Below are 12,696 nucleotides of genomic sequence, written 5' to 3' on the forward strand. Positions count from 1 at the left end.
CTGGCGGCCGCCGCCTCGCTGCTGCGGGCGTCTGGAGGGGCGGACGGGGAGGGTCGGTAAAAGGTTTATGTGTACCAGCAGGGGAATAACCTGGATCAAACCCTTCCGCAACAGGTTTTCAAAACCCCATTTTAGCAAGTGTTTTAGCGTCTCCACTTTTTAGAGAACAACAGACAGAAAACCGACCCGATGGCAGGTAAGGCGGGCCATGTACTTTATTACAAGTACAGATAATTGAGCTTATATGAAGGAAAAATCGTATTTCTCCAATATTATCTCAGTGGGCCGCAGCTCCCCTAAGAGCTGTTGCTCAGAGGACCTCACACCCCTGAGCAGTGCAGGAATAGCTAGCTCGACAAGCGGCACAAGCAAGCTTATCCCGGCGCTGGCTCTCACGGCGAGCGCCAGACTTCCTAGAGTAAGTTTCCAGCATCTCCTGGAGTGGTAGAAAACACATCCGAGAGCCAGGAATGCTTAGTGCCAGCATGCTGCAGCAAGAGAGATGGGAGTTTCTGATGGCGATTTTTCATGCTCAGAAACATCAGTCCAGACTGCTGTTAAAAACAGTTTCTGCAGCAGTTCCACTGCTAAGCTCAGTGATGTAAAGAAAGAGGAGAAAGGAGTCAAGCAATTACAGCAATCTCGAGTCCAGCGAGCCAGACTGGCATTCCCAATTCCAGTGTCCAGAGGACTAAAACAGGCTAGAGTGAGGATGGATCCCACAAATAATGCACCCAGGCTCCCTTTTAAGCATGGGGATGAGGTAAGTGCTTTGATTTTCACATGGAGATGTGACATCCCTGCAGCAGGCAGTGCACATTTAGGAGGGTGCTTTGATTTTCACATGGAGATGTGACGTCCCTGCAGCAGGCAGTGCACATTTAGGAGGAATATTTTAAATAAGGAGCAGAACAACATACAGCTCCCTTCCCAGATTTTACCATACAGGCTCAGCAAAGACTTGAAGCTCTAGCAACAGGCAACTAGTCAAAGTTGACCCAACACTGTCCTGGGGCATGAGATTCATTTTTCTGTGATCAGCTATTACACAGGGCTCTGCACAGGAGCTTTGTGTATGTCCATGTGAAAGTCATTCAGTGTTTTCAGTTAGTTTCATTCTTAAGAATCAGGGACCACAGAACTAAAGCTGGAAGAAACAGTGCTGTTGCTGATATAAAGTCTTCTACCCGTCTTACAGAGGGAACTGCAAACACACACGTGCCAGTATCTAAACTGCAAGAGAAAGAAGCTCTGACATAGGCTTTTAAAAGTGTTTATTGATGGTTATTAGATGGAATGATGGCGCAATAGTGCAAACCACTGTGCAATCGGGAGAACGCACTCCCTTCCCAGCTTTCACATTTACTTTATTATACAGGAGACATGGAATAAGGATTAAATACAAAATGGGTCAGTATGCTGCATTTACCACGCTCCGTTGGGCTTTGGACAGATTACTGTTCCCTCAGTGCATGTCAGTTCAGAGCTGCATCGAAGTGGGGAGTAGCTGCTACGTTCTGTCCAGCTCTACTAGCAAGACAGTTGGAACCAGCTATCTTTTTCATTTGCACGCACATCCTCAGTCTGAAAAACCTAGCACTTCACTCAGCCAGTTTCTGCACTGTTTCATAAAGAATGGAAAATACCAGGTGTTCACAAGCCACACATAATATTTACTAGTACACTACAAGTAACCTTCAAGAGTACTTCTTCAGAAGCAAGATTACAGCTAATACTCATCTATCTTGTTAGCTTGTAAACCTCAGGTGCTCACTTCCTCATGTTTGCGTGATTTTCTCCCTGGAAGCTTCTAAAAACAATTAGGAGCGAGCAGCTAAACTTTGTATTTCTAGTGCTTGAGAGTCAGCATTGGAAGAGATTTATTAGTCCAATAATAAACCCCCAGCTAGTTTCTCTAAGGAAGTTGCATTGTTAGATTATAAGTCAAAGAACATCCTGTCCTCAAATGATGCGTTTTGGAAAAAAACAACCCCAACCATGCTCAAAAAATTAAACGCCACAGTTACGAGTCTCAAGGCTAAACTGACCAGCACGCAGTGGTTCCAACTATCATCCATGCATACCTCTCCTTGCTTTTCAAATCTGTAACAACATCTTTCTCTTCAAAAGAATCGAGAACCACAGCCACTTGGAGACTAATAAAACCATGGGGCAGATATTGGAGACTTTAGAAACTGCTGGATTAAGGTAATGTGAATCGGTGTTGTGCCCTCTTTGAATGTCATTCTTATTCCAGTCCAACAAAGTTACCTATACATAGAAAACGTTAAAGTTGTGCCACTTGCCAAAACCAAGACATCTCCAATTATTGATCGCACTTCAGCATACAGTTGGGACAGGGAATAATACATTACAGAAAGCAAAACCACAAGATTTTAGTTACATAAAACAATATAATTTGTATATAAACTGATAAATATTGTCTCCATGGTTCACTAATTCCAAATACTAGTTATCTGCACGTTAGTTGCTAATATCTATTACTAGAAGTAGGTCCAGCTTGTGCTCTCCCAGGGTGGTCAATTCATTTCCGAGACTAGTCAGCCTGTTTGCTCTGAGGGAAAAAGAAAATCTCAGCAATGAGACTAGGTTCCATGTGAAGATTTCATTTTCTCATCTGCCAGATAATGAATCCTATGATTATAGAAGCCACAGCAAGACCAAGAATCAGGATACAGATCTTCTTACGGGATTTCTTCTAATAAAAGAAGAAAAAAAGCCACTGACACCAGGAACAGATGACAAGAGGAAAGAGCAAGTCTATCAGTTAACGTTACTAACTTCGGTGAACTAGAGCACTTGATACCCATACTTATTCAAGAGAAATAACCAGTGTAGTCTGAACACTTTTACATGTTCCTTAAACTGCATGATCCTACAGATAAATGTTTTTAGTTCTAGGAGCACGCTGGTCTAAGAGATGCAGTTAAGTCAAAACGTGACAAGTTTTGCTTCTCTTAAGGAAAATGCAAGATTTACTTCAACTTGACAACACCTACCATATGCTTTTCATCCTAAGGGACAACACCATGGCTTCAAAGGAAAGTCAAACATCTCTAGCTATTTAGATTTTCCAGGTAAGACTAATAAAACTGCTAAGGAGTTCTCCGATACAATCTCCCCTTGGCCACTTGGAGTTGGTGTAGAAATAGTATTGCATTTCTACAGTTTAAATGATTTAATATACAGTTACTGTACTTTGATTTTACAGCTTTGATCACTTTATTCATCATAGGAAACTACAGTCTGTCCATATACACCAAATATTTTTAACTTGGTATCTAAGGATTTGAGGATAATTTCATATAACCACTTCCTTCTCCAACCAGAAAAACACATCCAATGCATGTCCAATAGCTCCCAAACTTGGATTTATAACATACCTCAAAACTTTATAAAGGAAGCCGTGGAGAGAGAGACTACGACTAAATGCTGCCAGATGGTAAAAGCTACTTTCCCTCCCCTGCAGCAGCACTGGAGTTTTATTGCCTTCTAGTACCTCCCAACTTAACAGCTTGAAAGAGTCCAATTTTCTTTTTTAATCTTGTGTGGAAGCCTGGAGTCCCAGCAGTAAAACTCTGCATGGGACTGACTGAAGCAGAACCCTTGTTCCTTCACAGAACCTGAACCTACAGGGACAATAATGATGAAAGGAACCTACAGAAAACATTGACTATCATACATAAAGGAGATTTAAGCAGCAGTGAGAAGCACTGCAAGAGATTTGATGGGACAGGGAGGACAGACTACGGGATAGAAACTCAGCAATTAGAAAGAAGGGTGCTGCAAATCCTGGTCACCAGAAGTTTCCCGAGTCTGGGCAAGGATTTTTGCACATCAGTGTCCTGGCTGATATGTTTACAAGATGGATACAACGTGAGAATTTGTTCTTGTTTAACTGTTCTGGTAACTCCTGAGAATGGCAAAGACAGCTAAACAAACTTGCTCAGCACACCTACATGAAGGAACAAACTGACTATATATCCTCTGAAGTAGAAGGGTAATTTCAATACCGTGTTTTTGACTCAAATGCTTTATCTATTCCTTGCAGCACAATTTTGAGTGAGTGCCAACTTGCACAAGCTGTTTTTAATAAACTTGTTTGGTGTGCTCCAGTCCTCAGTATGTGTCTTGTTATGCCTGTTCCATTATTGCTCAAGTGTACATTGACAATAATGCAAGCATACAGAATTTACCTGGTAATAGGCAGCTCTCTGTAACTGCTCACTGGCTCTTTCCACATGGACTTCGGCACTTTCCACATTTGCCTCTATGCTATCTATGGAAAAATAAGAGAACGCATTGTAAAATATTTGAGAGCTTCAGTGTTTAAAAAAAAAATCAGAAATACAGTAGTTTTTTGTGTAAAAAAAACTCGAAAATTTAATTTATGTAGGCAAAATATGTAATTGAACTAAAAAGAAACTTCTATTATCCAAACACACTTACCAATCATATCTCCTTGATCATGAATCATCATGGCTAAATCCTTAAATATCTGATTGACATCCAAAATGTCTGCCTGAAGACAACAGTTTGACAAGTTATAACAAACATTGATTACAATTTTTCTAATCCTCATTCTTAGTACCTTTTCTGACCATTGCTCAGAGTGTCAGAATTGATACCATCATTCAATGACTGAGGTAACTTGATGCTACTATCTATGGAACTTGGGATTAACACAAGAGCCTACAATATTCCTGCTATTGAATATTTGTTTCATCACACTAGCAATAAGCACAGTATGGAATTGAGATGAACATTGTAACATGAGTCGCTCCTACCATTTCTGAAGGACCACCAGTCAACACCGAAGGAAAATATAGCTAGTCTCCTTCAACAGGAGCAGGGAGATTGATCTTAGCATCAATCCTCTCTACAAGGAACTTTGTTCCTCCACCTTCAGATCTCCTCAGCCCATCCCATTAGTTAGCACTGCACAACTTCTTTGGTTTATCTCCCAATACTGTTAACTGTGCAGGATCTACTGGTCACCTCTAATTGCCTGATTGCTGTTTCTCTTTCTTTAATGAGTTCAAGGTCCTGTTCAGTTATTGCCACATCTTCTTCCTGAGACTGCATTTGATTCCAATCTTCACCACTGGAAAGAGATGGAAAGAAAGTACGACTCTTTCTCTGAGTATAGGTACTTCCACACTCCATTTATAGCAAAGCACCAGTGGGTTAAAGTTGAAAAGTTTCCTACAGAACAACCCCAGGTTCCTGGCCCTGCAACTGTATACAGAGACAGGACCGATTTGTGACAACAGTTACAAATTGGAACAGCTGAAAAAAGGGGACAGATCAGGAAAAGTGAAAAAACCAGAAAGCAGTTACATGCATAGAATACTCTGTTCTAGGATGTGACAGTTATCTATGGCATTATAGAAGAAACATCCTTACTTCTAGGATGTGATCTTCTGTATCTATGGCATTATAGAAGAAACATCCTTATTTCAGTTCTGCTTTTTTTTTTTTTAAATACCTGTACCTTCCTTCCCTCTCACCATCCCCCAAAAAGGGAGAAATCAGGGTGAAGGTTTTGACAGAGAATAGCCTGCAAGCACAACATTATCAGAACAAAAGAACACCTGACAAGCATCTGGATTCAAAGATTCTCACTTGCTATCTGGCATTTGGAAATAAGTGTTTTAGTATTTTAATTTATTAGTCTAGTAAGAACTTCAAATTAAATCACACACCAAAAGAGATGTTAAAAAACAAATAACTCTGCATCCCAGTCTACTTCTCTCCTGATGAGCTGGTACTTTGTAACTGCTCCACAAGTTACACCAATTATACTGAAGGCAGTACCTGTAATACAAGGCCATCTACACATTCAGCATAGAAAGTTCTTCAAGGGCAACATCATCTTCTCAACAAAGAGAAGTGTGCTGGAAAGCACTATAACATTCCAGTGTTGGGTATACAACACTAAATAGTAAGTTTTAAAGTATCAAAGTGCCAAAAGAAATGAAGATAAACTACATGACTAGGTCAGAGGCAGCTGACCATCCCAGCAGTTCAGCTCTGAGATGACAGTAGTGTTTTCAGATATTTAAGACAGAAGTTTCTGACATGTAGCACACAAGAACAACTTCAAATGTGGAATAGCTGCTGTGTGCCACTATCACCGAGCTAAGAGCTTCTGCATGAACAGGTACCTGTCTGGTTCCCCTTGCTTTAGTGAGCAAGGCCTTCAAACTCATTGCAGCATCTGTATAACTGAACAACCTGGGGTTTTCACTCCTGACTCAATATGTGAAAGCACAGGGCTAATGGAGGGGCTGCACACCAAGCAGCTGATCAGATGAAGTGCAGTTTGCAGAGGGAGGATGTATAGATGAGACATGTAAGCTAGGTCTCTTGATTTAGAAAATTAAAGGATTTATACAGATGGGGCCAACAGATTTCATCCCAGTTTTCTCAAACATACACACAGTAGAAACTGACACAGTAATCACAGATACTTCTGGAGTGTCTTGAGTTCTCTTTACTCACAGAGTTGATAAAAGATTTTACAAACCTACCTACTATGCAGGCACACTGTTACTGCAGCACCAACACAACTGTCTGACAGGTGACAGTAATGCTGTCTTGTGCACGTTCTAGGATTAGTTTGCCAGTGCATAATGTCCAGGACTTCTGAATTGAAGGCAGCTTCAACCACTACTCTGTAATAGCTCCAATTGGGCTGCTAGATAACAGCCAAACCCATGAAATAAACATACAGCTCTGTGTGGAAAGAGTCACAGTGAGGGAAATCCTGTCTGGTAATCCTGTGCTCACAGTCCAGAAAACCAGGAGCTCCAACTGCCACATACTAGGGACTCTACTATTCCCCTCAGGGCAGTAATCACACAACCTGTATTTAAGGAGGATAAAATACTATCATATGCAGTTAATTTTTTTACATTGTATATTACAAGTACTGTAATAATTGCATTTCTAATCTTTTTGCTTTGCATTCAGCTAGCAGACCCTGGCCCAAGTTACAATAACATATCTTACCACAAAAACTTTAGTTATACATAGTTAAAACTATACAACAAGAGTACAAGAAGCTGTTACCTATCAAATGAAACAAGCTGTTCTTCTCTGAACCGCTCATCAGCCTGGAAGAGATAAATGAGTTATTAGTCTTGCACATTACCAGGACCACTTGCAGAATCAACAGGAGTATCTTGAAGACAAAGGCATATATTGTCCAGAGAGTTCTTTGACAATGCCACTGTCACTTTAACTTTCAGATTTAACTTAGGTTAGTTAAGATTAGATTTAGATTAATCTTTAGATTTAATTTTTAGATTCAGATTGTCTCTGCAGATCAGAGGCAACTGAGAGATCAAAAGCAGCTAGTCCGTTTACTGACATCAGCTGTCATTGTTTGTCACTTCCTTTCTCAACATGTAGCAAAAAATTTAGAGCATAATCCAACTGATAAATCTGTTCCCTTGTAGAAATTAAGAATGCATACTTAAGACAGAGCCCCAAGGCAAGGGGAGAAAAATGCTTTCACTGGCTTTTTTATTACAAATTCTTAGTAGCCACAGGGGTTTTTCAAAACATATAGGGAGAAAATTTGAATGTACATTGGAGATATTAGCAGGACAGAAGTTATAAGAAAAATAAAGAAACATAGTGTGAGATTTAAGATGTAATTTAAGGTGTGGTAAGCTTCCAACTGACCTCTTAAATTTTATAGTCTAGGGCTGACATCAAGCAAAGAGCAGCCTGCAATACTTTGCTATTAACTATACTGTGACTCCCCATCTTGTCCACAACATTTGCAACTACCAGTTGCAACTCCTCTACTAACTGACAAGCAGCACACTGAAATGAGTGCCTAGTACTTAAAACATCTGGAATGACAAAACTAATGCACCGAGGCCCCATCTGCACTCAGCAATGTGTCAGTAGACAGCTATTAAGTTGGTAGGCAAGTACAAAATCTCTCAAAAGACTTGTAGTTCACTATATCAATACAAAATTCCTATAAATACTTACAGAGATACGGGAGCCAGCTCTCGCCCTTGCTACAGTTTCTTTTTCCTTCTCTGACACTCGCCTCTGTATTGCCTGGAAGTTATTTAAGGCCGCGGAGAAGTCATTCATTAAACGTTCTTTCTGAAGCCTCTGTTGGCGCTAAAGAATTGAAACAAAAACAAGTGTTCAGATATTCCCATTCATGATAAAGTAACTGTCAGACTCTCAAAAAACTCTATCATCATAATAACAACAACAGTGAATGCTGGCATTCACGTGATCTTTTGGTTCCAGCATTCTGGGGCACTGGAGAGAACAAAAAGCCCACCATATTTTAATTCATTATACCAAATGCTCTACATCTTGCCTATTGCAGAACAGTTTTGTGCAATAAGGTTCTCTAATTTCAATCTAGTTTTAAGTCTGAAGTAGATATGTCTTCTACACCATTACTTTTATTCAAGTCACATTCCAGTAATCTACCACATTTAATTGTGTACCTTTTGGATACCTACAATGCTATTACCTATTTACCCTCCATTCCTCTACTTAGCCAACCTGGTAGTACTTAACTTTCTCTTGTCCTGATAAGACAACCCCCTTAACTTTCTTACAAATATAGGAAGCCCCACACTTCCAGAACTAATGACAACACCCATTACCCCAGTTTCACAAGCTGTCTCTCCCAGCCATGCCACACTACAAACCTGCTCTTATTTGAGTAGAGAATATCCTTAGTCTTGATAACCGTTTCAGTTTATGTTTTCTCCAAATACATTAGTTGTAATATTCCTTTTCATCCTCATTTTACAATATCAACTTATTTAGCCTCCACAGAACATCTCCTTCAAGTGTTGCGACATCCCAGTTATAGGAAACAAGAAGTTGTGAAAAATCTTGTCCCAAGGACACTCAATATTCTGGTCAGTTCTTATGTTTTCCATTAGAGATTCCCAACAGCTGTCTCAAATTGCAGGCTTTCCAGTACCAATTCAATTGTTTGTATCAATTCAAAAGCCATTTCAAGGAAATAAATGTTTTGAATTTTTTTTTTCTATAATAAGCCACTACAGCAGCCTCATAAAACACTGCAGCTTCCATTTGAGCCATCTGGAAGCAACAACCCTTCTGCCAGAGGAGATCCTCAGCATGTTGATGCCAGCTCCTGCAGATTTTGACTGGACTGCTCCAACAGGCTTCATGAGGCTTCAAAAGTCACTGCTGCATTCAGTGAGATGCACACGATGGGATTTTGTTCACCAGAGGGAGATTAACTGAAAAGTATTTGCTGAACAAACAGGCAAAACATGGCCATGCTTACAACTGGCATATAAACCTTTAAATACAGAATTAGACTAAGACAACATCTGCTGATCCATATCCACAGATCATCCCACAACAGTATCACAAAAGCAGATATATCAATACTGTGGTAGTGATTTAAAGTAGAGCAAGAAAACGCCAACAGCAGAGGGCTGTCCCTTCCCTTTCCCATGGGGAGCGGGAACTCGAAGGGCTATTTGGCAAGAGATAAAGTCATAATCATTGCCTCACTATATTTTGCTTTATTCAAATACGAGCAAGGTGAGTCAGCTTTTACCCCCCCCAATAAATCACATGCAAGGGAAAGCTTTTTGGCGTGATCACATTTCATACTGACATGCAGTTTGCTATGAGTTCTTATCCTAAAACACTGCCTCGCATCACCAGGAACTTTGTAAACAAGATTATTTTTCCGAAATTTACTCAGAAAAACAGAATTGCATACTCAGCTCTCCCCAAACATTTAGGGCTTCTTACTCTCATGCGAGTAAGTTTTATACCTATTTGCCGCTGGGAAACACTGTTTTCCCAGTGTCATACAAGCAGCCAGGATGTAGCCAGTTTAATGTGTTTCCCTACTTCAACAACATTCTTCATTGCAAAAGGCTGCTGTCTCTTCAGCTGTGCCAACTGAAGCTTTGTGAGGTTATGGTCTAAGCTAGTTTCATGAAATGAGCGATTTAAAAATACATCCAGACAAATTCTGTGTGCCTACCTGTTCAGAAGCAGACAGAGGAAGTGGTAGAGACCCCAACTCCTTTAGATATTCATTGGTCTCTTTGGCAAGGCAGTTTGCAGAATGCTGTAGCTGTTGTCTGAAATAAAAGTTCAAAGGAGTTACACAAGCTTCTACCTAAAAAGCAGTCTCTGAGCATTTCAGTTTCCAAAATAATGACCAAGTAGGGGTTCTGAGATGACACATCTTTATGATGGGTGTTTTTTTTTTCTTCACCCTAATGGAACAGAGATGTACTTTTAGCATTTACCATCAACTGGACTCAGGACTAAGTTTTAAAAAAAAAAAATTCAAAGAAGTTCTGTGCTCCCTGCTAACTAGTATAATTCAGTAGTTTTTAAAAGATATTTTTCTCCAATGGCATAAGAGAGAGAAATTCAAGGGAGAGAAAACTTTATTCAGTGAACATAATCATTCTTTTAGGGTGAATTCCTTGTGGTACCAATTGGTAGCCAACTGTTCACTTGACAACTGCCCACTCCATTGGTTAAACGTACATTTGATAAAAGTACAGAGACTCAGAGATATTAAATTCTTACATTTTTCTGAAAATTAATGGTCAGAGAGATGAATGATCCAGCTTCTACTTTGGGAAATGCAAGGCCTTCTCTTGAGTCTTTAAGTTTTCCAACACCGCCCACTCTTGGTTAAACGTACATTTGATAAAAGTACAGAGACTCAGAGATATTAAATTCTTACATTTTTCTGAAAATTAATGGTCAGAGAGATGAATGATCCAGCTTCTACTTTGGGAAATGCAAGGCCTTCTCTTGAGTCTTTAAGTTTTCCAACAACTTTGCAATTCAAAGCTATTGTTGCAAAGGATCTAGTGCAGCAGCACCTTCATTAGTGCCACAATACACAAAGATATTAGTTACATTGAACTTAATGTAAAGACATCATCTTGTACATCAAAGATGCAGTTTATTAGAAAGAATGCTGGTGCTTCACAGAGAACAGAACCGCAAGTTTTATTTTGCAGCCATATGCACAAAAACTGATACTGTAAACTGGGAAGACACAAAATACTAAAACAAGAACCAATTTTTTTGGCAGTCAATGGATACAAGATGCTTAAGTGAAAGTCACCTATTCAGCCCAATGATACACAAATCAAAGTATTCAGTCTGCATTATTGTACAAGTTGACCTGCAATATGTGAGCTGAATAAACCACTTGTGCATTTTCGTATTAAATTTGTATGGCAGCTGACAATTTGTGGAGTGAAACCACTCTCACCTTAAGGAGGAGGGCCATTTCTACGATGAAATTAAATGGAAAGACATTTGTTTGGTCACCAGTGATTAGTTCTTTAATCTACCGATTAAAGACAGATCAAGTCAACTTAGCAGCTCAGGCAAACAAATTCCTTTCTCTCCAACTAGGCTCTGATCTCATCCTTCAAATGTAGTGTATGTAGCTATCACCACAAGTTATGATCTTATCCAAAAATCAGCTATTATAAAAAATGGGGAAGTTGCATATTCAGAGATTCAAGGTACAGTCACACGAAGAGATAGTGGAAGAACTTACTTTCGAGTTTTCTTTTATGACTCCAGAAATTACTCTTCTCATAACTTGCTACTTATGCTTTACAAGTTTGTAAAAGACGCACAGACATAGACTCCCTGTTCAGTTTCTCTAGGAGTCAGTTTGGACTATGCCTGTTTAAATGTCTTCTATATTGTCCTCCACTGGCATATTACTCTTCTGAAATTACATGTGGCATTTTGGTTGCCATATAGGATTGCTAATCTTTCTAGTGCCTAAATCCATCTGTGCTACAAGCTACTTTTTCATCAATTATGGGTCTTCCTTGCTGTTTTTCCTTATTGCTCTTATGTGAGGACCAAGTACCTAGTATGGCATTCATTTCTTCTAAACCACAAGTGAAGCTGCTATAGCTAGTCCTCAGAGTACAGCTAATGCATGACTGACGTACTACTACCCTTTTAAAATAAACTAAACTGTTTCTAACCATTCCTATCCAGCAGTTTTGAATGGCTTCTCCAGAGTCCTGCAGAAACACCTTAATTCATCCAGTAAACTACTTAGAGCTAGTCATTTTTGGTTTGTAGGACTGTATTAAATTTATCTAATAAGCATCTCCCCAAAGCAAGTAAGCCGGTTCCTCTAAGAATACAGATAGAAATTAAAAGGAACATATACAAATGTTAGCTCATCTAATACTTACAAGTTCTCCTGAAGCTTGCTGGAATCCTGCTTGGTTCCCAGCTGGCTCATCAAATTCTTTATTTGAGCAGCTGAAGATAAAGAGATCAAGATGAATTAGTAAGACAAGTTCTGGTGTATTTTATTCCTTCTTGAATATATTCTTCTAGCTTTCCCCAAAGGATTTCTCTCAATGTTTGACTTAAGATGGTAAGACAACACTTACATTCTTTGCTTTAAATGCAAAGTGTATTTTACACATCCCCATTTAGACATGATCCAGCCTAACAGACTAACTTTCAGATAAGAAAGTGATAGTGAGGAATACATACCCTGAAGACAAGTCTGTGGAGCTAAAAGCTTGTGCACTCCTCAACCTTTTTAGACCAACTAACATAGCTGTTTGTTTCTACCAGCCTTGCTATTTCTGTATTTTAGGCTATCACTGCCGCAGA

At 39.5% G+C, this 12,696-nt stretch overlaps 1 protein-coding gene across 1 annotated transcript; it reads right to left on the minus strand.

Annotated features, from left to right (window-relative positions):
• Positions 1 to 1,257: 1,257 nt before the first annotated feature.
• On the minus strand, positions 1,258 to 12,327 carry STX12 (syntaxin 12). The gene is made up of 8 exons (XM_009286649.1): positions 12,264 to 12,327; positions 10,049 to 10,148; positions 8,032 to 8,169; positions 7,096 to 7,139; positions 5,020 to 5,125; positions 4,471 to 4,543; positions 4,218 to 4,300; positions 1,258 to 2,719 (listed from the first exon to the last, which is right to left on the minus strand). The coding sequence occupies exons 1-8, from the start codon at positions 12,311 to 12,313 to the stop codon at positions 2,627 to 2,629; spliced, it is 687 nt and encodes a 228-aa protein (XP_009284924.1). The 5' UTR covers positions 12,314 to 12,327; the 3' UTR covers positions 1,258 to 2,626.
• Positions 12,328 to 12,696: the final 369 nt, after the last annotated feature.

The sequence above is a fragment of the Aptenodytes forsteri genome, unplaced genomic scaffold, assembly GCF_000699145.1.
Source record: "Aptenodytes forsteri isolate BGI_AS27 unplaced genomic scaffold, ASM69914v1 Scaffold40, whole genome shotgun sequence".
NCBI lineage: Eukaryota > Metazoa > Chordata > Aves > Sphenisciformes > Spheniscidae > Aptenodytes > Aptenodytes forsteri.

Bases quoted from the DNA above. Each gene is read 5' to 3' on its own strand.
- STX12 (XM_009286649.1), bottom strand. From the start codon at position 12,313: ATGAGCCAGCTGGGAACCAAGCAGGATTCCAGCAAGCTTCAGGAGAAC. The intron at 4,544-5,019 runs GTGACCAGTAGA...TGTTGTCTTCAG, and splicing joins CAGCAATCAGGCAATTAGAG to GCAGACATTTTGGATGTCAA. The intron at 4,301-4,470 runs GTAAGTGTGTTT...ATTTTTCCATAG, and splicing joins TGATCAAGGAGATATGATTG to ATAGCATAGAGGCAAATGTG.